General features: G+C 40.8%; 1 protein-coding gene across 7 annotated transcripts in view; it reads left to right on the forward strand.

Moving 5' to 3' along the window:
* The window catches only part of LOC130250733 (SAM and SH3 domain-containing protein 1-like), a 521,685-nt gene that overhangs the window by 479,830 nt on the left and 16,489 nt on the right, over positions 1 to 25,366 (forward strand). For 5 of the 7 annotated variants that reach the window (XM_056486743.1, XM_056486745.1, XM_056486746.1 and 2 more), the window contains 6 exons: positions 10,080 to 10,212; positions 14,250 to 14,596; positions 18,690 to 18,761; positions 21,158 to 21,301; positions 23,477 to 23,612; positions 24,487 to 24,656. In XM_056486743.1, the coding sequence (XP_056342718.1) occupies positions 10,080 to 10,212; positions 14,250 to 14,596; positions 18,690 to 18,761; positions 21,158 to 21,301; positions 23,477 to 23,612; positions 24,487 to 24,656 (1,002 nt within the window). Of the gene's footprint in view, positions 1 to 9,187; positions 9,379 to 9,400; positions 9,875 to 10,079; positions 10,213 to 14,249; positions 14,597 to 18,689; positions 18,762 to 21,157; positions 21,302 to 23,476; positions 23,613 to 24,486; positions 24,657 to 25,366 lie in introns of those variants that run through there. The other 2 variants (XM_056486750.1, XM_056486749.1) reach the window with 2 other exon arrangements.

Here is a 25,366-nt window from a genome sequence, read left to right on the forward strand (position 1 = left end):
TTACCAGATGGCACACAGCAATACCAGAGTCCACACAACAATAGCTCTAGCTGGACTGAGATAATAATTTCTTAACTCCTGTACTTACTATTATTTTTTTTTATTATTTTTTTTTTAACAAGTGGTTAAATAGGGCTGAAAGTTGAAAGGCTGTGCGGAATTGGGTTTGTGTCTGCTACAGGCATCAAAGGCAGAGTAACAGATGAGAATAGACTTTGAGCTGTACTCATTTCAGCCCAGAGATGCTGAACCTAACTCTGACAAAAGATGAAGTCTAGTATAATTATCTCTGACTCATGATAGTATTACTGTGTTGTTTGGTAAGTGCGAAGAATAGGAAGAAAAGAAGTAATGAAAGTGTAACTTCTGTAGCAGCAATTACCTCAAGAGTAAATCTAAGCATAATTACAGCAAATCCACATTATTCAGGGTTATACTGTATTTCAGTATATGGATGCTTTCTAAATGCATCTATTTTTAATTGATTTTTATTCATAGTAGTGATGGATTCTTAAAATTTCTAACCATGGGTTTACATTATTATTTCTTATAGTACAGGACTGTTAGCATAAGCAGGAAAAAGTCCTTCTTTTGGTACAGTCAGTTTAATTTATTAGAAATAAGTTCAGAGTCAGTGTATATTGGGAATTAGCATCGAGTATCTATGGAGAGTAGGGTGTGATGAGGTTTATTTTACTTTAAACAGTAGTATTTAATTCGAAGTAATGTGAATATTTTGAAGTTAGCCCTGGTTTGCTGTTATCCCAGGACTCACCATTTTTGGTAAGGTTTCTTTTCCATGAAAGGCTAAAGGGTAGAAGAGGATGTTTCTGTGTTTTAGTTCCTCTTGGAGAACTTGTTTCCGCCTCCAGGCCCTGCATGCTCTTTCGAGTAACAGAGGGGAGCTGCTGCTGAGCGTGGCTATGAATGAATGCAGCACTTTCATCTTTGCTCCAAAGAATCTAGTGACCCAATTTCTGTTAAGATTTTCTGAAAGGCACCAGTGTGCCTCATTGTATTGGATGATATGTTTATTATTACTACCCAAATTCCTGTAATACTGTCAGTGCTTAGTAACAGTTATGATGAAAAAGAACCTATAATAAGACATGCTTCAAAATGGTATTGGTGAATTCCCACGCTATGAGCCTGTCACAGGGACCTGTCCTGAGAGGCATTGGCTGCCCTCCTTTTCCACTGATCACAGGAACAGTATCCAGCACCTTTTGGTGAAAGCAGGTAGCAGAAGAATTGCAATGTATTTTCTTACGATCTTTCCCCTCTGTCTATCTATGTATAAGAGCAGGAATTCCCATGGGTACAGTAATACAAAAACCTTCATGAGGGAAGTGCAAATCATCATTACAGTTCCCATAACACAACCCAACGTAAGGTCAGTGCTGGGGAGTGATGATAGCAAAGCAGAAGACCATTGATGTGTTTGTATTTGGTTTTGTAGAACACTCTAAAGAGTTTTTTACCTATTTTTTTCTGAAATTGTTCCGAACACTTCATAATTTGTAGAAGACACTGCTGCAAATTATTCAGAATAAAACATTGTCACCATAGGATTGTCCTGAGCAGCTGGCAGTAATGTAGCCCAAGTAAACCTGCTCGCTGCCAGCAGGAGTTTCTCCTGTAATTAACCTGTTGTAAAGTCTCTAAGAAAAGTCTTCCTTCTGTCATGACTCAGAGTTTACAGTAACACCCAAGCAGTGGCTGCAGTTAGGCGTGTTCATAACATTACTGTTTGCCTGCATTTAGACAAGCTCTATTGACTTACTCTATTGCAAAATATTTGGCCATGTGTTTGAGAAGGATGGGAGGTGGGAAGGCAAATTAATTTAATATTTATTCTAACATACTAGTTCACTTTTTTTATACTCTTTTGGCAGCTAATTTTTCTGCTTGTATCTGAGAGGGTGGGGGGGTGGTACCAGCTTTTTCCTGTTCTCCATGTATCAGCCAGCAGGAGATGCTATGACCCATAATGTGGTTTCCCTGCCCCCATCTTTTCTGAGACCTAACTATTAAATTAAAACAAAGCTTTGCTCAGTTCGAGAATTGGGAATCTCAAAAGCTATGTGTTTCACCGCCCTATTTGGCAGACACAGGCTGAATACTCTTGTGGTACAATAGAAAATTTTAATTGCCCTCTCATTGGTTACCACTTGTGCTCCTTCCCTGATGCTGGTGTTTCCTTCCTCATGCTTTGGATGATAACATTTACAGCCTGATTGTTTGAAGGTATAAGAATATAACTCAAGTTAATACAGCCTTTGCTAAAGGGCTCTCATTCTTTTTCTTTGTTTTTCTCTTCTATTAATTTTGCTGTGTTTCATGTATTGCTGTTTCACCCTTGGTTTTCCAAGAAGTCGAGAGGTGGATTTCCAGCGCCAGTGGAGTACTCCATTCATTCATAGTACAGCCCATGCCAAAGAATAGGAATTTTCTCTGGATCTTCTTAGCCTTGCCAGAGCACAAGATTCAGTTGAGAGAGTCTTGTTGAGGACTTTTGTTTCCATGTATAGAGGAGTCTGCAGGAGAATTAGAAAAGAATGTTGCATTGTAACAGGTACAGAATAATGTAATACACATCTTCATTCTTCGACATATACCTATGACAAATGGTGCATGAGTACAGTTGTAATGTCATTAAAATTAATAATGCTAATCAGTGAGAGAAGGGCTTCACCATGAGGAAATGTGTCTGGCTTGCAGATACAAATGTCAGCAATGTGCTTCTCAAAATTCAGCTAAAACCTGGAAACAGTTAACAGCTAGGAATTTGCCTAAGCAGCTATTCTTGTATCAAGACAGACCTCCTGGGAGAATCAAACTTTCATGCTCTCGTTACTTATGACAAATATTTCCCACTAATTTCAGCATGCAGTGTCGTCACCAGTTAATGTGTAATATATCTCTCACCAAAGTAGCCGTTGGATGCTCCTTTGATTTTCTTATAAGTAATCGCAGATCAAACCCAGACATGGTTACCTACAGGAGCTGACACTGCACATTTTAGACTTGCACAGCCCTTGCAATTCATGCTTCTGGCAAAAAAAAATATATATATTTATAACCTCTGTTAATTTTCTTTAAAATTTGTAACTTCAGGATATGATGCAGATTATCACGTCTTAGTTTCATGCAGTTTTTTAATAAACAGCCTCTGCAAGGATTAGAGGTCTGTGAAGCTTTCTTAATGAAACCCAAAACCTTCAAAACTCAAGTTGCAAAGCCCCAAACTTAAATCAGTTTCACTCATGGCCGTGAACTTTTAAGGGAATCTGGGATACATTTCAAGGAAGTTGCTGTCATGTTTCACTTGATGTGGGCTTGTATGTTATTGAAACTGGAGAACACTAGCTGGTTTTATCTGAAGCTTAGAATTTTCCATAGGGCTTTACATCAGAGTTTTGGGGCTGAAGTAATTCAGGGATAAGAACCCAGCAACAGCACACTAGTAAATCTAGTTTACATGACCTCTAGGGAGTGGAAAAGCTGTGGACAGTCACTAGTACAAAGGTGGAGAAATTGAAGAAGACTGTTTGACTGGGGGGCTCACTAAAATCAGCCAGTCATCAAAGGAAATAGATGTTTAGTCCAGCTATGATTTCACATTGTGATTGATTTGCAGTGAATCCAGATTAACAGGCCACTGATAGTGTGGTCCTGATAAAGGGGAATCTTCCCTGGCTTGAAGAGGGTGCTGTTGTGGTACATCTGTGCTTCTGCTTTCCACCCCTGGACAGCAGCGTTCCCAATAAGAAGCAATTTTGTTCTTTGTTTTTCTGTGCTCTGAGAAGAAATGTCCAAATTCTGTATTTCTTGTGAGGTTTGGGATAAGGTGTGGTTGCCTGTAAAAGGAATGCTAATTTACTTGAGCCTCTCAGAGTCTGTTTCTTGGGAAGCAAGATGAGAGCCCAGCCTAGGCAGAGAAGTTAAAAGTCACACTACAATACTTCAATAAAGTACTACACACTAGGAGTCACACTACAATAAAGCCACCACTTCTGGACCATCATTTCTCTTTCCAGTTCTTATTTATGTTCTTTTCTAGCACTGAAACTGAGGGGAAAGATCAAAAAGAGTATCTAAGTTCACCAAGTTAAAAAACATTTAAGCAAGGTTTATTTTTCTTTCTAATTAGCCCTTTATAAAGGGAAATTCTCCAGGGATTTTTGACAAAAGAATTTAAAAAGAGAAAATAAAAAAAAGCCTGGTAAAGGGCTTAAGTTACATTTCCTATAGACACAGCCTCCACTCTAGTGGTGGTGTTTGAGGGTCACTCTTCGTCCTGGCTTTGCAGAGATTCTCTGTATTTTTTTCTTTCACTGAAATTCCATAGACAGTAATTAAGGAACTGGAGGCCAGCAAGAGGTCAGCAAGCCTTCATCAGTGAAAACAGGGATTGTTTGCCATGTACAACACTCCCTTTTTTCCTTGTGGTGAATAGAAGATTTGCTTAGAGCTGATGACTTATGCCTTTCTTGTAAGTTATGCAGCTAGCGAGTAACTGGGGGAATCAATCAGTGAGCAGAAAACAGCTAATTGAGTCCAGCATCACGCTTTTTTCTTCTTTACATATTCAGCACTGGAATCGGAGCCAGTTTGGTGTCTGATAATGTAACTCAAGAGAAGAGGCATTTTGTGTGCAGGATTCAGAGCAAATTCAATACTTAAGAAGAAGTGTCTGCTCCTAAATTTTAAGGTTACAAAGCTGACAGCGGTTGAGGACTCAGGGGAAAATACTCGAAACTGAGCTTTAGGCCTATAAATGCCGAAGCTGGTAAGTCACTGAGCTTGTAGCATGATGTGGAGAGGATGTGCCTCCTGTTTCGGAGAGGGAGAAAGAGAAAAGGCTTTTGTGGTTATTCTTAGGCACAGCACAGCATGCATAGCTTTTCTCAGTTTTCCTTTTCCTTTCCTTGGGCTTTTAAGTTCTTTTCTGTTCTATTTTCCTGTCTCTGACTTTGTCCAGGCATCTTTAATAAAAAACTTTAAAGTTAGAATGGTTGGGATTTTTGGCAGATGGAAAGCCTGTTAGAAAGAAGAAAGGACACGTGTAACCACATCTCCTAAAGGGAACAGCAAAGTCTCTTTGCATTTACTATAGAGCCCGTAGTTCTGAGCTGAGCTAGCCAGGGCTGGGGGATGTGATGTGATGTGTCTATGAATCTAAATGTGGTTTTTTTGCCCCGCTTTGCTGAACAAGAATTGTCTGACAGTGAAAAAGATTTGCAGCTTAAATTTAAAAGATTTCCTTTTTTCTTAGAAGGTTTCCTAGAGATTTCAGTTTGGGGCTGAACAATTACTGGGCATAAAGCAAACTGTAAAATTTTAACGTCTGTCTAAATGGCTTCACACGGATCATGTAAAAGTCATATATGTTTGGGGTTTTTTCTGGAGCTGAAGCAAATTAATCAGTTATGATAGTTTTAACTGGATGTTGTTCTAGTGTTTCTTACACATTTTTACTGGGACATGGCTTCTGAGCTTTGCCTGTTTTTTTAAGGGCTGCTGCTATAACCCTGAAGTGTTTCCAAACATAGTCCTGTCAAAAGCCAGCTACTTACTTCTGGTTTACATTTTGCCAATTAATACCAAGAACACTAATAAATGTTAGTTCTCTCTCTCTCACTCTCCCTCTCTTTCTGTGAAGCACTAATTCAAAGAAGGAGGTTAAGATTGTTATTTCTGTGGCGTGTGAAATGGGCTGGATGTTAGAGAGCAGCAGAGCAAGGCGTGTGCCCTGCCTCCCGAGCAAGCAGCAGCAAAGAGCCTGCGTGAGAAAAGCAGAAAAGAAAGCGAGAAGGGTGCCAGGAGCAGAGCTGTAGAGAGCTCCTAGAATGTCAGAGTACGTGTGCTGATTTCCTATTTGTTCCTGAGCATAAAGCTCTTTACTTTGATCTTGCATATGAGGTGATGAAAAGAGGTGCACAAGTAGGAAGTTTTCCAGGGTGAAGGGAGGCGAGAGGTGGCAGAATGGATTTATTTCTTCTAGATTTGAGAGCATCTTCATTGTTTGTGACCACATTTGTTTTCAGAGAAAAGCTGGGCAGTGGGTACTGGCCTTGGCTTCTGTAGTTTTCCAGCCGTGTGGTACGTGGTGGCCGCAGTGCTCTGCATGCAGTTCTTGGTATTTCCAGATGCTGTTAATACATTCCCTGTCTCCCTGCAGCCCTCGGCGCGTCTGTGCAGCCAAGCTCTCGGAGCTGGCGGGTGTCCGCGCCGTGAGAGCATCGCAGATGCGGGCTGCACTTGCTCCAAGGCACAGGGAAGGGCGGCTCCGCCCGGCCAGCCCCGCCGAGGGCCCCGCGGGCTGCGCCGCGTCCCCGCAGCCCGGCCGAGCCCCGCGCTCGCTCTCACCAGCGCGATTCTGTGCATCGGCTTCGGCCAATTTGCTATGGTTTAGGGCTCTGGAGCCAGCTGTCTGCAATCTGATGTAATGTTGCCCTGGAAACCAGAAATGAAACACTTAAGCATGCACCACAGAATTACTACATACAGCATTAGCCAAAGTAATTAAAAGTTGAGCCATATGGGCTTTCGGATGGAAAAATTTGGAGCGGAGGAGATGGAAGTTAAGTTGTTCCTATTTGCAGTACTGTTTGTTGTCCCCTTGAGGGCACAGGGAGAGGCCTGCCTTGGCTGTGCACTGTTCACAGGGGTACAGGGAGCTGGAGGGGCTCTGGCTGTTTTATCAGCACGTTAAGGACACTGAGGCTTGGCCCAGTGGAAGAGCCATGTGCCAGGGGCCAGGAGGCTTTGGTGGCCAGGGTGCAGCATGGATTCCTCCAGTGCCGCAGAGCCTCTGGCTGAGCATCTTGCAGACTCATCCACTCTATAACAGACCATGGTAACCCTTCTGCAGTGCTGCAGCACGCTGGAGTGCCTGTGAAGGGGGAAGAGAGGAAAAGGGGGCTGGCAGCTGACAGCATCCCAGCCCTGTGCCAAGGCCCCGCTGCTAGAGCTGTCCAGGAAGCCGTTTGGGCCAGCCTGCCATGCTTTGGGGATATTGGGGTAATTTTCCCTTCTGAAGTCAGGGACAGCTACAAAAAAATGCAATTCTGTAACCATGAGAGAGGGGAGGGTACAGTCGGTTGGGGAAGTCAAAGCATGGAAGTTCAGTGATTTCCAAATATGTCAGTTATGGCCTGAATGCTTTACATTTCTGTTTTCTATTTAATATTAGCCGTAAAATAAAGCATTGCTTCAGCTGGAAAATTAAGCTCTGTTTCCCATGTGCCAAAGTGGAAACTTTTGATAATTCCAAGTCCTTTCTTAAAAAGTTGATTCAAAAACAGGAAGCAAGTGAAGAGTAACCCTTTTTGAAAATGCATTCATTTTCAAGGAATTGGCATTATTTGACAATAAAGTTGCCTGAGCAGCACAATTTTTAGGCCTTTTTGCATAAACTTATTGTCCACTCTTTTTCACTGTAGAAGATTTCTTTGTCACTGTCTGGTATGATAGGAAGTAGGCTTCTGGAGGGATTCTGTCTTTCTCTTTTACCTACCCATAAAGCATGACCAGTTCTCACCTACCTGCAAAACACTGGTGATAGAAAGGATCTGTTGCTGCTTGTGGAGGACTCCAGCTCAAAAGGGTACTAGGAGTCCTGAAGCATTGGGGAAAAGCAGCTGCCACATAATTGTGATTGGACTTCATTTATTTTGAAGTCTGGTGAGCACCCTCTGTACCACCCACTCGGGTTTGATTTCAGTCCCTTGTGCTGAGGCTATTTTGACACTTGTTTTTGCTGTGGTACTTGTGAATGCAAATGTCAGACATTGTAAAAGCTCTTTCTTCATTGTTGTCCTTGTTGTTATTAAGTCTTCATAATTCTGAGGGGACACAGTTTCTTATCAAATATCAGTGGTGCAAAGTAGGACTAGCTGTTTATTCTTCAATAAAATCCTGGGTGGGAGGACCAGGTGTGAGCTGTTCTCTAGGTCTTACAGACCTCATGGTTTCAAAAACAGTAGTCTTGCAAACTGAGGGTTTATGAAAAGTAATGAGGGAAAGCAATCCCCTAGAATAATTGCATTTAAAATAAACATATCTTGAGTGCAAAATATGCATGATGGTTTCTTGCCAGCACACACTTAATGGCCCAAGAAGTCTTGACTGAACTTCTTGATTACAGTCAATAATCCATTCATCATCTTATCTAAATGTGTCTGTCTTGTTTGACATATCACTACATTGTCCTAGGCATAATCTCTGAATTAATACTCATGTTGTTTCTTAATTTATTTGATGTAAACAACCCCGGTACTCTTTACAGTCCTATTTTTCCCAAAGGAAGTTTATTAATTACCAGTCTGCAACCACAATAAACGCATTTGTGCAATTCTTGGATGATAGAATGACAGTTCCTACTGCCATATGTGGTCAGTTTGGTATTCCTCCTTATTTTGGAGTAATGCAAAGTTTGTGGGAAACTGGTAATGGACAGTGCCCTTGCAGAAGTTTGTTGAAGTTTGCCTCGGTGTGGTTCTGGGGCCCTTGTGAGGTGCATCCCTGGGAGGTAGGCTTTCAGGGCTGCACTGGCTCTGTCAGGCACTGTGTGTGCCTTTGGAAGCATTCCAATGAAGCTGCTCATTGGTGTCCTGCCCCATGGCATCTGCCTTGAGTACCTCATCCTGGTACTTAAGTGCACTATAAAAGTAGAAAGCATTTTTTTATGGTCAGCCTTTCTTACTCATCCTCCAGATAAGCAGAAAGATTTTTTTTTTTCTGGGAAGAGAAGGGGATGGGGTTTTTTTGTTTGTTTGTTTTTACTTGGCTTGCATCTCTTGGGGATCTTTATTTTTAAAAGTTTAATTAAGGAGAAGGGTAAAAAAGGATGAGCACACTGTGGAAAGCCAGATAGCTGCACTGACAGGAAGTTGCATGAGGGTTTTTAGAGCTGACCAGTAGGAATGCTGTGAATTGGCTGGGACTGAGTGCAAACAAAGTAAGGTATACGATCCATACCGCACTCCAGCTGGAGCCTGTGCTGCGCGCAGGAATGTGCAGCAGTGCAGGATGCCAGGGCTGTCCTGGCCAAGCCAGAGAGCCCTGCTGGCCTCCTCTCCTCTCCCCTTCCCTGCCCTTCCCCCCGCCGCCTTCCACATTCTGAACTGATTAAAACAGAGGAAGTAGCACGTTGAACATTGGATCTGGCTCGAAAATCGAAGTTGTCTTCTCGTTCACAAGGAATGGATTGTTTCAGCTTGTTGTGTCACTGCTGCTGGAGAGAAGGGAATTTTTTTTTGTCTCTGTAATGTTTGATACTTGAGGGAAAACAGCTGGAACTGAGCATACTGGATCAGATGCAAAACGAAACGGGATGCTGGGGAATATGGACTGCACTGTATATCTGAAAAGGTCAGAGTTTTCCCTTGGTCAGTGCTGGAGGAATGCTCTGTCCATCTTAATTCCAGCCTCGAGAGCCTTCAGGAGGAGTGTAAGGAGCAGGGAGGAGGAAGGGAATATTTTGTAGCTGTGGCAGTCCGTGAGTGAGGCAGATGAGGTCTCCTCCTTCCTTTCCTTCCCATCCCTTTCTTGTGCTGCTGTTTTTGATTTTCTGGGAAGACTGGGGGGAAAAAAAGAGAAGTCATCAGTGACAGAGCTTCAGTTTGGAAAAGCTGTTTATAACCGGGTTTAAACAGCAAGTTCTGAGATGCCAGACAGACCAGGGACTGACTAAACCACGGGAGCATAACTGGTATGGTAAGAAGAGCCCTGGAAAAGAGCCCTGCCTGAAACATACTGGAAGAGGACGTGGAAGTAGTTATTACACAATGCATATGAAGAAAGACAAGGGCAGGAATGCATTTCAGTGCCTAGGATCTTACGTTGCACAGATTTAGAAATCAAAATGGTATGTCATGCTTTCAGAAAAAGAAAGAGAAAAAAAAAAAAGAAAACAAGAAAACCCTCGGTTTCTGTCTGTCCCGAGCTGAAAATATAGCACCAGTTACAGAGCTGCATTGACACAATGCAGCAGATGAGCTGGGTTAACTTGACTTGAAGGAGCAAGCTGTGGAACTACTGCTTTATTAATATTCCCTTTGTTTCTTTGCCAGTCAAGAGAACAATCCGATGATGAAACAGAGGAGTCGGTGAAGTTTAAGAGGTTGCACAAGCTGGTGAATTCTACTCGCAGAGTCAGGAAGAAACTCATAAGAGTTGAAGAAATGAAAAAACCCAGCACAGAAGGTAAAAAGCAACATGGTTAAAATTGTGTGAATACATGTTTCTGTTGAGAGGGGACAGAAAGTGGAGGCTTGGGGAAGGGAGGGGTGGAGTATTCATAAGGGACGGTAGTAGGAACAACTGCCTTGTCTATTGTGTATGCCTTAAGTTATTGAATTGTTAGGCTTTAGAAGGAGGCAAGTGACAACCTAGAATGTGGTTACTGCTGATCTGGTATTCTCAGAGCAGCACTGGAGAGCCCCTCATTAAGAGATTAGGAGTTGGCTTATGTTTTATGCCCTATGCTGGGGAGGGAACAAGCCTGGGAGCAATCCCAGCCAGCTGCCCCACAAGCTCAGCAAGGAGGTAAGTGGAGCTATTACCACGCTGCTTGCACCCTCCTCCCTGGCCCAGGGTGGCACACGGGTGAAGCTCCCCTGCTTGTTTTCGGAAGGTAGCAGCTGTCTGGTGGTGCAGTTGAACCCGTGGCATCACCTTGTGGCAAAAATACAGAACCTCTATCAGACATTCTTGTGGGATAGAGGTTGCCTCATGACTTCTACTTCTGGGGGATCCTGTCTGCAGTTTGGCTTCTGAATGCACCCTGCTCCCTACAGAGAGGAGGGAGAGAAGGGAGGAGGAGGAGGAGGAGGATGGGGAAAGGGAAGCAGAGTTCAGACCCTGGAAATACCATGCTGCAGAATTAAGTCCGGATGACCTGTATGCATGTGTGAGCACTCAGATTTATGGAGCCTGATCCTCAGGAGCCTCTCTGCACAGCTGTGCTTGAGTCCTCACTGGAATTGTGGGCACCTCTCTATGTTGGTGGCCTTCCCGGCATTGTATGCCAATTCCCCCAGCTCTGCAGTGAGCTGAGCAGAACTGTGATTCTTCCTAGTGCATTTAAGGAGAACACGTGCATCTTGCGTATGTGGCAGGAAGCTGCTGGCAGATCTGGGATCCAGCCTGCCTCTCCTACATTATGGGTGGTGTTACTGGCTGGCATGAAAGGCACGGCCAGTCTAGAGCTCTGGAATGGGCAGCTGTCCCTGTCTGGAAAGGTTTTATCACCCCATATGGTGAGCATAAAGCTGGGATACCTTGGAAACAAAAATGTGGATTTTCAGATGGGACAAACTAAACAGGACTATTTTTCCACTGCTCTGGGGAAAGATGGCCCTTAGAGAAGCCTGTCCTACCTCCTCCTTCTCACCTCAGGGGTCTGGGAAAAGCTGCAGGGAGCAATCAGGAGGAGGCTCCAGGGACGGGAGCAGACACAGGAGCAGGCAGCTCAGGGACTGCTGGGCATGCAGATGCCTTCCTGCAGTTGAACCAGACTTCCTCTTCAGCATATTGAGTATTTGTCTTCTCTCCATATCCTTTCTTAAAGCGCTTTACATCCTTATTTCCTTTTTACCTCAGTCTTTCACTTAAGTATGCCAATCCTTCAGGGTTTTTATTTCCATTGAGTTTTTCCACCCCTGCTCCCTGCAGAAAAAGCACTGAATTAGCAACTGTATAAAAACAAACAAACAAACAAAAAATGCTTTTTCTCCTTCTTTTTCCATCTGCTGTCTTCTCTAGCACTAGGCTTCTCTGATTAAATTATCTGTAATCTGAGTTTGTACTTTATCTGTCATTCTGGAGTTTCTTTATAGATTCACTCTTGGAAAACTCTATAGCAGAACCAATTCTTGATAAATAACAGCATGGATTAATTAATGCATAATTTCTGTATAACTGGAAGGGCCCCTAAGTAGTCAAGTCTACCTTAGCAATAGATATCTATGACTTTCCTTTCAAATTTTCATATGGCAAATTAAAAGTACTTCATAAATGTTGTCCATCCCAGTCTCTCATAAGAGAGATCTGTATTCCCAATTGGATATATGAGAGAGGTGTGCAAGATCACAAAAAATAGGGTGGTCAGATTTGGGATTGCTGTCTGGCCTTCCAAGTTACCTGCAGTTGAGTGGATCGGTTTTTGAGCTTTTTGCTGTGATTCTTTGAATGTGTTTTATGAATGTGAAGTAATGTGAAATCACAGATGACAAGGTTTTGGGAAGTTGGCTACAGTATTTGGTTGAGTAACATCAGTAAAATTTAAATAAATTCATTAATATTCAGCAGCCTTTAGTATAGTGTAAGAGTAAACTTATTTTGAAAACTGACATGCAGTTTCCTGGAAGAAAGATTCTGCATAATCCTACTCAAAAATTTCTTCACGAACAACTTTGACAAATTTCCCTTATTTGTTCCTGTAGACTTTAGAGAAAAGCACACTAATCTCAGATTCTTCTCCCATATTTCTATTACTGACTCTGTTATCTCAATGGATGTACATTTGGCTAAGCTAATACTCACTAAAATTTGCCAATATCTGAATTCATATGTATTTTGTCTTAATCTCCTCCTAAGTGAGCCAAATAACTGAAACTTCCTAATTCTTGGGCACCGTTCTTATATAACACTTAAAAATGCATCACATCTACATCTGTGTCATTATGGCTTTGTGTCATGAACTCACTCCAAATAACATCTGTTGCAGTGTTGACACACAATGCATATTTTACAAGCTGTTTAAAAACATACTTACTTAGTGGACTAAAATTGTTTATTAGTGCATACTCAGTCCCAGGAGAATGTCTATTTTCTGTTCAAATTAATATGTGAAGGGGGAGAAGAGCAAGCTGGACAGGCCAGGGAAAGTGGTGTCAAAACAAGACTCCAGTTTACAGGCATACCCCAATAAATTTGTCAAGAGTGGAAGTTGCATGTCATATGTGATCCCTTCAATGTCATGATGAGTTTTAACACAGTAAAATAGCATCTTAGGTTTCAACAAATGTATGCCAAATAAGTTTTGCCAACACAGTGAACTGAAGGTGAGGCAGGAATCCTATACAAAGCTGCTAATCTGTCATCATGAAAGGTGTCCCTTGTTATTGAATGAGCCAGTTTAGCAAGTGGTAGGTATTTTGATAACAGTTCAAATTTAGCTCTGCTTTAAGACTGTGGAAGCAACCAAAGATGAAAGCAAAATTTGGTCATTAAGAAATTTATTTTGGAAAGAAATAAATACAGTCATATTTTATGTGCATACACAGCTATGAATGCTGTGAAATTTGTCAGGGAGACAGAGGAGGATGTGTACTTTTTTTTACTCCTACCTCGTTACTACATCTAAAACCTGTGCCTATACTTGGCTTAAAAGAAAACACCAGAGAAAAGTTTCTTGTGTGATAAATATTAAAAGGAATTGCAGTTTCATGTTCTTTATTCCCTTCTCTCCACTCCAAAAAGGAAACCTGGCTATCTGCCCATGTCCAGTACTTATGTTGCAAAATATTCCTGTTAAATATTTTCTGGAAAAATTTGGTGAAAACTAAGTGTTTCTTTCATTACCAGGACACTGTTGTAATTGGCACATCTGCAGTTTGACCTACTTCTTTGTTTTTGCATCTGCTAAATAAATTCTGTGTGACTAAAACTGGTGCCTCTTCCCCCATCAAAACCCCAGAACTTCAAATTTCATCCTGGAGTTAAACTCCATAACTTTCTGAAAAAAGTACTCCTTTCTGCATCCACAGGAGCACTAGGTATTAGAAAACCGGAGCTGAGAAGTACTTGTTTAATACCTGGGTGTACTTCTGACCTATTGTGAGCTCACTAGAACTGAGCATCATATGCAAGTATCAGAAGAAAAACATGAGGAACAGATCCCAGCTCCAGCTTTTAAGGGGTTGTTAGTGGGAACATCTGTGGTCTTTGCTGCAGATGAAAGAGAGAAACTTAAAATAATGATGAATTTACTTACAGGATGTTGTCTTCTGTCTGTTGTTAACTAATCCCAGAATTCTCACTTCTGGAAGTGAGAAGAATGGAAGGAACTGCTTCAGGTTTATCCACTCAAAAATAACTTCTGAGCAATTTACATCAAAAATATTTTTCTTCCAACTTAAGTGGGTGATATATTGAATAAATACAGTAAGACTCTACAGGGAAACATCTTAGAGAATTATGAACAATGACAAGTGCTATGCTGCTTTTGTCCCCTGTAGGTGTGGAAGAGCACTCATTTGACAACTCTCCTATACTGGATGATAGATCAGCACTTTACTCTGGAGTTCACAAGAAGCAATTCTACTTTGACAGCTCCTGTGAAAAGCAGCCAGAGGATGACTCGGACTCACTTACTACTTCTCCCTCATCCAGCAGCCTTGATACGTGGGGAGCTAACCGAAAGCTGGTGAAGACCTTCAGCAAAACAGACAGCCGTGGCCTTATCAAGCCTCCCAAGAAACTTGGGACATTTTTCTCTTACCCAGAAGAGGAGAAGTCCCAGAAAGTTTGCCGCTCCTTAACAGATGGGGAAATGAAGAAGAGCCTCGGCTCACTGAGCCATGGGGTAAGTACAGAAAGCATTTGCTTTTATGACAGCAACAGGCACAAGCACCATCTTCTGGTGTCCCTGGAGGAGATTCAGAGTGTAAGGAAGCAGATCCGATTGAAGAAAATGGATACTAACTATTCCTGTTCCAGAGCTTTTCTTTGCCAGCGCCCTGCTAGGAAAGGAGCATCCCCCACAGCTTGCGACCTACAATTACTGCGGCACAAAACGAAAGGGGGTGGAGGTTGTGGCTTCCCAAACAGAAGGCTACGAGGGCGCACCTCTGTCAGCGAGTTCAATATTACCTATGTGGTGGAGAGAAGCCTGTACAGTCACCTCAACCTCTCACAGCTGGTGCGTCCCGTTACTGACAGGACCCTGAGCAAGGCCGACAAGCAGGACCTGAGGAGATGCCTGCTGGAGGAGGATGAGGAGGCCAAGAGGAAGTGGGCTGCCACAGTGGATCGCTGTACTAAAAGGGTTCTCTTGAGAATCCACCAAAAGTCTGTGAGTCAAAGAGTTGCCATGAAATTGGTCTTCCAATTTCTGTGAGGTTGCAGTAAACACTTTCTGCTTTGTACTTTTAACTAAAAATCAGTGCTTCTGCTTTCTTTGCCATTAGAAACTCTTAAGCACTGTAATGCAGGTATAAAGGAAGAGCTTGATACAATCTTGTCACAGAAGAGCTGTTGGGTCTTCCACTTCTGTGTGTACATAATAACTCAGTAAGAGAGAGCAAATGAGCAAATATGACAAAATTCTGCTTTTTAAAATTCACCTATTGCAGAAATAGAGATCACCAATGAACAGAGAAGGTTTGAGATGCTGTAAATATGTTCTTTTCAATGCTTTGGGAGTCAGTTTCTCTTAAACGGGTACCAAGAGATGAACATGATTTTCAGAGTAATAGAGTATTGTTACTCAACTATGCTCTATTTCTCTTCAGCTGTCATTGCCTTTAATTGGCCCTTCCCTTCTCAGATTGCTTCTCATCAGTTCACTCACCCAATCAGTATTCTCCCTTACGTACACGGCTGCAGAAAGACAGAGAGTTTTGCCTTAGCTGGTCACTGCTCTCCTGCTTGCTGCTCACCAGCACCAGAATTGTCACTGCTCCTTCTTTCTGGCGTGGAAAGAAGGTGACACCTTCTCTCAGAGTATTACAGAAAGGGAACAAGGAGTGGCCAAAAGAGGAAATGGTGCTTACAGTGAGAAATTAAGTTATTTGAACACTCCAGAGGGATCCAAAGCTGCTTCCTGATTATGTGACCCAGTTTTAATAGTTCCGTTAACCATGATACTGAGTTTCCTAGGAACCTGCCTTTGGTGCCAGATCTCCAAAGCTGAGCCAGCTAGTCTGTTGTCTAGTTGACAGTGTTCCCTACTTTGGTGGATGGAAACAGCAGTGCACCCATAACGTTAAGCAAGATATTCCAGTGAACAATACAGTAGAAAAACTTTTCCTCTTAAATTGCAGATTTTATTTTTCTTTTTGGAAAGGTATCTGCTCAGTTTATTCTGATATAACAGTGACAGCTGTGGTCTCCTTGAATAGCATGGGAAGTGACCAGGCCTTCATGGTTCACTTTTTGCTTTTTTGCTCTTTGGCTATGAAATACAGATTTATTTTTTTTCTACCCAATACAATGAACATTCTCTCTTGGCAGCTTTACTGTTTCTTCTGCAATGACTGCTTATCCTGCCCCTTACAGGGTACTGTTTATTGCTACAGACATTGTACTCAAAAGATGATCTTTTCCTGTAAGGATATTACAATGATAGGAGAAACCTTGCTTGTCCTTCTGTGGGTTGATTAATAAGGTTGTCTTGAACCAAAAAACATACTATTATGTTCCAGAGATGCCCCCTAATTAAAAAATACCCTCTAAAACTGTCTTGGTAAATACAGATGACAGAAACAAGCTCTTCAGTTCTTCTGATAAGTTTGTCTTGTCTCACCATATTAATTTCATTATGAAAACTACATGCACTGACCGTTGCTTAATCACAGAGATACAGTTAAAGAAATGGACAATGTTTTGTTGCTGTTGAGGAACTTTTCAGTCAGTTGCTTCTCCAGCCTTGTTTGAATGGGATAAATGTTGGAGACTTGCTGCCCATACTAACTTTTTCAATGCACTTCTTCCTGAAACTGCAAATAGCTGACAAGCTTCAACTAATGTCACTCCTTCCTAGAAACGCTTAATGTTTGTTTGCTGCAACCTCAGGGAAATTGCAATGCCTCTGTATTCAGTGGAATTGGTCACTCTGTCTTGCCTTGCCATTCATTTTTGTCATTTATATTTGTTTCAGTGGCCTGGACATGCATGGAATTTTCAAATGGCATCAGTTTTTCTTTTCTCCCAGAAGAATAATACTTTTGATTGCATGGCCATTCCATTGAATATCCCTCTCCTCATCCACAGACCTTTTGTTTGCTACAGGATTTCCAGGGTCCCTACTGGAATCTGAAGGTGGAAGCTAAATTTTACATATATGGGGAGGTCCATAGTGAAAAGGCAAGCATCCTTAATTAGGTGCATTTACTCAGAAGCTTTTAACCAACAGTTGTTTTACTCTCTAAGAAGACTTCTTTAGTAGGAGCTCTGGCTGTTTTGACAGACAGGTTTGCTCAGAGCAGTTCCAGATGTCTTCTTTTCATTGCTGGGATTGCCATACGCTGTAGGATTAGTTATAATGGTCCTTCACAGAAGGACCAAATTACTCCTAGCTAAACATGTTGTGCTTTAGAAACAGATCTTATTACTTGTGGTTGGTCTCAAATGTTTTCTAAAAACAGTTTTAAAACCTGTGCCATAGTCACATTGCCTTTAAAAAAAAAAAAAAAACAAAAAAAAAAAAACACTTAGAAAAATTCTACATCACAGCATTCTCTTTAATGTGTGTGGGGCCTAGACAAAGCTGGCTTTGAGTTCCACTAGAGTTGTAGTGTGTACAAAAACTGTCATCCAAGTTTGTTAGGTGTAAGCAGCAAGAAGCTAGAAATAAAACCTTTTAAAAGCTATTAATATGTGTGCTTCTAAGTGGTGAACAGGAAGAGTGTTTACTTTAAAATAATGAACTCTTATAATTGTTTATTAAGTGTCACAGTTTATACAGCTTGCTTCTTCCTAATAGATGAAGCGAGCTGGTAGCTCTCAGGCAGTGGGTTTTCACTGACTCACAGTCCTTTGTAGGTCTGAGCCAATACGTAATCATTACCTAATTGATTCTTAAAGTGTCTTTGAAATACTCTGTTGGGTAGTTCAGGCCCTAAGAACTTTTAGTTTACAAGTGTTGATCTTCTGCCTCCTGTTTATCTCAGCTCTCTTCTGAAAACTTAGAGTAAGCATCTGCCTGTCTTCAAAACCACACTCAGAGCCCAGAGCTGAAGTTGTGCAAGTTAATTGTAATGGCCATACCTTCCTTTCCCTGCATTGTCCCATGAGACTTCTGCCAAGGCCGGTTACTTGAGTACTGTGCAGTTGGTTGTTCATTGGTCAGGTTTTATTACCTCTTGGATTGCAAAGAAAAAGCTGGAAGTGACTAATCTGGAATCAGGGCTTGCTAAGTCTCTGGGGACACAATGCTTATGGATAGCAGGGCTGGGTTTTCCCTCCTCTTAACAAGGGCTTACCCTACTAGGCTTCCAGTGATTCCCTGTATTTCAGTGGAAATGCAGCCATTCAGAAGGTAGGTTATTCAATGCTTTAAAAGATTTGGATTGGTGGTTTTCTGTTTCAGTGCTGCTGTGGACTTATTTTATGAAGGCAGATGGGAGTGAAGAGATGGAGTTGCCAGCACCTTGGAAAACTTGATGCACAAGATCAACAGTTTCCTCAGACCAAAAAGTCTTTTTTCTTTTTAAAAAGAGGAGTAGGCAGTAGATGACTCAACAGCAGCAGATTTTAGGCCAAGGAGTTGTCTCTGGAAAAGACAGACTCATTGCTTTACAACAGATTGCCTGATTTATAATCTCTCATCCCTTTGTTTTTTTGTTTGTTTCTTTCCATTTTTGCAGACATTTGTATTTTAATTGGTGTTCTCCAAATCACAGATGTTCTAAGTGAGTGAATCATGGTGATAAAACTATGTTGCTGTTTTTTTGCAGAGAACCTGTAGCTTTGGAGGCTTTGATTTGACAAATCGTTCCCTTCATATTGGAAACAGTTCTGACCAAATGGTGAGTTTGAGAAGGTGCAGACTTGAAATAGCATAAAATGAAATGCACAGCAGAGTTATAATAGACTGAAGTGTAATTTAGGTCTGTAATAATAGTTTGGGGATCCAAAAAAAACAGAGCATCTTTTTTAACCTCAAACTTCTTTAGCTTTGAGAATAACATACCCACCCATATCCATGTGTGTGTAAGTATTTATTTACAGTATGTGTAAAAAGGTAGGAACAAGTGATCAAAGTACAGATCTGGGGGCACATCTGTGGGCTATTCTTGTATATGACTTCCTCAGAGCATCACCCGAGGCAAAACATGTGCTTGCTATACTTCCTTGGTAAAAATATTTACTGTTTGGAATGATGAGGCTAACTTTGCTTGAAGATCTGCAAATTATTTGCATGGAACTCATTATGTAAGAAGTTCATTATTAGTTTTCTCATTGTATCTCAGAGCTCTGGAGTAGACCAGGATCCCGTTGTGCTGGGTGCTGCGCTGTTGATCTCAGAGCATTCTTGTGTTTAAAAAAAAACACATCTCCCCTGAGATTTAATTCCATTTTATGTTAGTCATCTTGATCCCACTGTTACTGTTGGTTGGCCTGTGGTCAAAAATAACAGAACAGAAATGAGCCAGAACATTATATCAAATGAAATTGCAAACTTATTTTTTTCCTTTTGCCCATATATGCTTTTCTTTTCTGTTGCAGCATGGATCTGATAACTTTTCTGTCCACTTACATCTAAATTGTCAATGATTTTGTATGCCAGCATTATGTTACTTTTTATGTCAGCTGGGGTTTTTGGGCATGTTTTTTGTTGGGTTTTTAGGCATGTTTTTTGTTGTCTTATTTTTTTTTTATCATAAATTACCCCTAAATTTGCTAAATCTGTGTGTGGTTATTTTGCTCATCAATTTTCAACTCAGTAAACAAAACTTCTGAACTTAGAGTGTTTATCTTTAAACATAGATATTTGTTTGATCAGATTGGTTTTAATATAAGAAAGTGTGAAGTCTCGGTGTTATATTTACCCCTGGGAGCATCAGTAGTGGGAGAGATGCAGTGCACTAGAACAATATATGCGGATTAAAGTGGATTTTTTTTTCCTTGAAAATATAAGTCCATTAAGTAGAAGGGTTTTTTTCAGAAAAAATTAGACCAAAAGCCATCCTTAATTTCTGGTAAAAGACCAAAATTACTAAAGAAGTTGTAATTATGAACAACTTTTCGGGGGAAAAACAACATACTGTCAGAAATGAAGTATCAGTTGAATTTCAGAGAAACGTTTTGTCAGAACATTGGTGAAGTGGAAAACATACATAAATGAAGAGAAATGGATAAATCTAGAATGTATAATATAGTTTATATTTATTTTAGGTGTTTGCTATCTTGTAGCTAAATTTAACCAGGTCAGAGACCAAACTCAGTAGTCAATCTCTTTGGCCTGATGGATTTTTTGTGCTTTTTGTGCTGTGATTTTTGGTGCACCCTTGCCAATGGAAGGTGCTGGTGTACCTCTAATAGAGCTGCATTGCTCTGTGGTTCCTGAAACAGAGTAGAGCATAAGACCATGTTTAATGTCCTGCCTGGGTAATCTGAATAAGGGCTGAATCGTACAAGTTTGGTAAAAGGTCAGCTGATCCATGTAGCTGTGTACTTGTGACATAAGTAAGTGCTCGGTACCTTAAGCTGGCTTAGAAAAAGCAGCTGATCTTTGTCATTCACTATACAGGGACCAGCTAATTTAGTTTGTCACTACCCTTTTGTGTGCCTTAAAAAAGCAGTGCAAGTTTAACCTGCTGTGGTTGATGGATTTAGTACATTTTTTGTGGTGTTTGGTTTTTGATTTTTTTCTTTTTTTTATGGTCCGTAGTAAAACCACAGAGGTTAGTAGAATGTCTGTCTAAAAATAAAAAGTAGATTTGGATAGCCAAATGTAGATATACACACACAAATATATATATATATACACACACACACACATGCAGGGTTATATATTTGGCTAGTATCTCAGAGGTATCTTTATTCCTGTTAAACTCTTTGTAGTATTGGCCAACATGAGCCACAACTACTGTTGTGTGTCCTGTTAGAAAGCCTGAAATGTGGGGTTTTGTATCACATCAAATACTTACTGAAATTCAAAGGGATGAAGGCATCCTAACAGTCCCCAACATGTCTACACACAATACTTTCAGAAAAACTTGACACATCGGGCCTTAAGAGTAAGCTACAGTGGACTGCTACAGTGGTTTGCACAAGATCCCAGCAGTGAATTTGGAGCATGTAACAACTGGACACTGTGCCGCTTTCCTGTGTCTACCTGGACACCTCTGCAATAACTGCTGGCTGAGGGAAAAAAATGGCTCTTCTATTTTAAAGGTTTAAGCCCTGTTTTATTTTTCAGGGCAAAGAAGGAGACTTTGTTTACAAAGAAGTGATCAAATCACCCTCTGCCTCCCGTATATCTCTGGGCAAAAAGGTGAAGTCTGTAAAAGAAACCATGAAGAAAAGGATGTCAAAAAAATACAGCAGCTCTTTGTCTGAGCAGGTATGTAAGGTCTGCAGTGGAATCCACTTAATAATGTAGAAGTGATAATCAATATTGATTCCCATGCATCAAGGCATCTCTGAAGAAGTTTCTAACAAGATTATATGGCGTGACTTACTCCTATGTTCTTATAAAATCCCTCACTGTGAAATGGCTTCCTATAGATGCCAGTACCATGGAAAATGCATTTTCATTTAAGTAGCTCATCAGAAGTCTGTCTTTGATGGCCCTACACACTTCACTTCTCTATTTCCATTTCTTTTCTATCATAATTTATTAAGGGAACCAGTCTGTGACACAGGGTCACAGTAATATATTTAATCTGCAATTTACACCCTAGTTTAAATTCCCAGCATAACTTCACATGCACAGCTCTTCTCTGTTATTACCGGTCTTTTCTCCATCATAGTTTGCCCTGTGCAGCAGCCCATTAAAACAGGCACAGTCTAGTCAGAAAGGGGCATCTGTCAGAAGATTTTCCTATTATTCTTTCATTACAGATTTTTATAGTCTATTCTTAAAGGCAAACCTGAAGTACATTAGTTCTAAATTAGGCATTGAATTTCAGTGGCCTAGAAACAATTGCTGTCTTTTTCTCTTTTCCTTTAGTGGAGTGTCAAAAATCTTCGGCATTTGTTTAAAACCGGGCTTGCCACTGGGATTTTGTAAGGAGTAGGTTGGAAAGCCGGTGGGAAAGCAGAGCTCTTCCTGGCTAACACCGCCCCCAAGTGGGTTCAGGCCACTCGTGGAGGATGCTCGCAGCCATGGGAAATTTGGGATGGAAGTTTTTCCCTTAATGCAAAGCCTTAGTGCCTGTAAAAAGAGCTGTTCATAACACTCATAGTAACAACCCCAAACTGAAGAATCCAGAGGCACCAGGAGGCAGAAATGTAAGCAGTGTTATGCCATACTTTGTGACTACAGAATCCCTTTCCTGCAGAACTGTTTATTAGCCATACTTATTCATAACAGGGGCAGTGCTACACGTATGGTTATTTAAAATAAACTTACCATTAAAATATTTTAAGGTGTAACATGATTTACTATTGATGAGAAGATGGTTTGGTGTCTGACTGGCTTTACAGTGTGCAGTGTACTTCTGCAAAGTCTGCCAAAAAAGGGGTTCCTTTGAGAAATTGCTGTACAGTAATTTGGCAATACTTCTGTTCTCTGTCTCTTTATCTCTCTAAGATTGACTTTGCCTCTGAAGTCATAGGCTGGGATGAGATTTTCCTAATTCTGCAGCATGCAGAATTCATCTAAATAGTGTTCATCAAAAATTCTATGGTCATACATCTCCACAAAACACTCTTGCATGCAAGCTACAGTTCTTTCATTTTCAAACTTTATGGCACAGTTGTTTTAGAATATTTATAACTTTCAGGCAAAGTATGTTCCAATATCTCTTACTGCATGCAACAAAACAAGCAAAATTTATGCTAGCCACAAGTATCTGCTGCTTTGTTTTAACTGTGCTTCACAAAGGCTGACAGAATTTCAGTTTAGGAAATCCAGTTCAATTTTGGTTTTCTGCACTGTTTGACTGAATGAAAAGAGAAATTGTCTCAACTGTTGCACACTGTAGCAACCAGGACACACACGTAGCAAAATATTTTATATATTTATGCATTTATGTTTATGAGGATTTGTACTATGCACAGGTGGCATTTTCTAGCTTCTTCTGGTTTTTGTTCTTATAGGTAAATGAGCAATGATATAAAAAATTCACTGAAAAAAACCCAAAAACTAAAACATTGCTTCATGTCTTACTTGCATTGTCTGAGTAGTTTGTGTTCATCTTTGTATAAAATCCTGATCCAGAAACCTGAATTTGGCACTAGTTGTTTTGCAAGTACTGCTGGCAAAAATACCATGTGTCATGAAAACCCTTGAATTGGGAGTTTTGTGTAAGGCTTTTTCTTCTACTTACAATGCTTTTTCAGACTGGTCTGTTTGCTCCCACCACCACTATCATGCCTAATAAAGTGGAGTTCCTACCACAGCTGGGTACTGCTAAATAAGTAGATAGAAGTTTTCAGCCTGTCTGGTAAAGATAAGGGAAACAGAATCCTTTTCCTTGGAGGTGGACAAGCAGCTCCTCTCAGTGCCTATCATACTCAGTGAGTTTTCCAAACAGGTTCATTTATCAAACTTTAATGGTCCAATCCCTTTCAGGAGTCCAGCCCTGGGATGGTGCCAGGCTCCCCGCAGTCACCACCCCCAGACACTGACTCCCTGGACAAACCCAAGCTGAAAGCTGGTGGCTCAGTGGAGAGCCTGAGGAGTTCCTTAAGCGGTCAGAGCTCAATGAGTAAGTTCAGTTGTAATTGTGTTGCTCCATTTCTGTGGCTTCAGGGAGCAGAGATCTCCACTGTAAGCAGAATCGGAGAAAGTCAAAGCAGAAACAGTGGTTAAAATGTGGAAAGGCTGATGGGTTAGTCATTAGGGGTCTGCAAAGAACTGTAAGCTCTTTGGTGCAAAGAGAGGGGGGTTTTTGCTTTATTTATAAAGAACCCTGAAAAAGTGAAATCCTGCTTCCTGTCTGCTGGGCCCTGCTATTACAATATAAATATTCTAATATAAATGTAATAATGAACCTGTTTACTACTGATCAAGTAATAAACTGGCTCATCTTTACACTGGATTTCTTCTGAGCACTCCAGATGGGCCTTCCACTCTCCCTCAAGAGAAACCTTGAGTTTCTCTCATTAACTAATTAAAGGAAGAGTAGTATTCAAAACTCTCGGCTTTAGACTGCCTCTACAAGAAACAGCTTAAGTGGAACACACATGCTGTGAACTTGCTACACTATTCACCAAATTTCTGGACTACAGAGGGATTCTGAAACCTCCTTGCAGGTTTCAGAGCTTGTTTTCCTCACAAACATTTTATGAGCAAAACTTCCCAGGAAGATGTCATCAATCTCTTGTGACATACCATAGATGAGACACTTGTTAAACAGCTTCTAGGTTAAGTATTGAGGGGATGAATTCAGGAAAGCAGGAGTGCAGAGTAGATTTGCTAACTCTCCCATCCACATGTGTGTATAAGAAATAGCGGCATTTAAGGACTTTCAACTTCCATTACCATGTTTTGTGGAAAGCCCATTTTCTGTCTTGACTCTGTTTATGAAGCTTCTTCACAAAGAAAGTTTTTTGTGAACTAATACTGTGTCTCTCACACAGGTGGTCAGACAGTAAGCACAACAGATTCCTCAACCAGCAACAGGGAGAGTGTGAAATCAGAAGACGGTGATGATGAAGAGCCTCCTTACAGAGGACCTTTTTGTGGAAGAGCCAGGGTTCACACTGATTTTACTCCGAGTCCTTATGATACAGATTCTCTGAAGCTCAAGGTATCAGCTATACCTGTTTTTAAGGAAAAAATTTTTAAGGAAAAATCTGTGTTTTGCAAAATTCTTAATTAAGCCCTTTTTACAATAACTATAGAATTCTTAATCTTTTAATGAATTTATATATGTTTTGGAAGCCCGTTAACCTATATTTAAGATTATATAGCAATTATAGAATTACAGGAAAATGTTTTATAAAGTAGGTACTAGTGTTTCTCTGCATCCATGGAAAGAGACTTGTATCTTTAGCTTCTGGAAAATTAAAGATGTGCCATGAATTTCCATTTTGCAAGGGTTTTGCTTGAAAGATTGGAAAAATACTTTGTCTGCCACAATGAAATAATCCTCAGTGGAAAAATTTTCAGAACTCTTGGAAGAAATGTGCATGCACCTGCACACAATGTCTCTTAAAGGCATTTCAGTTAATATAACTTGGTTTGAGTTAATACTGAAATACTTTGCTAAGTGAGTGGTCACCCCCCTTTAATTTTTCTGGATATCATCTTTGATTATTTTTCGTTGTGCTGTATTCAATTCAAACTATCTGACTACTTACATTCATTGCTTAAAATTTCAAGGGCAGCTAATTCCTATTAAAGCAGATGTGTGTAAGGTAATCTCTTGAGGCATGCAAAAGCAGTTGTGTGTCCATTTCTTCATTATGGTTAGGAGCACATTAGGAAAAGCAACTTTATTGGTTCCTTCTGCATTGG

This window comes from Oenanthe melanoleuca, chromosome 3 (genome assembly GCF_029582105.1).
Source record: "Oenanthe melanoleuca isolate GR-GAL-2019-014 chromosome 3, OMel1.0, whole genome shotgun sequence".
NCBI classification, from domain to species: domain Eukaryota; kingdom Metazoa; phylum Chordata; class Aves; order Passeriformes; family Muscicapidae; genus Oenanthe; species Oenanthe melanoleuca.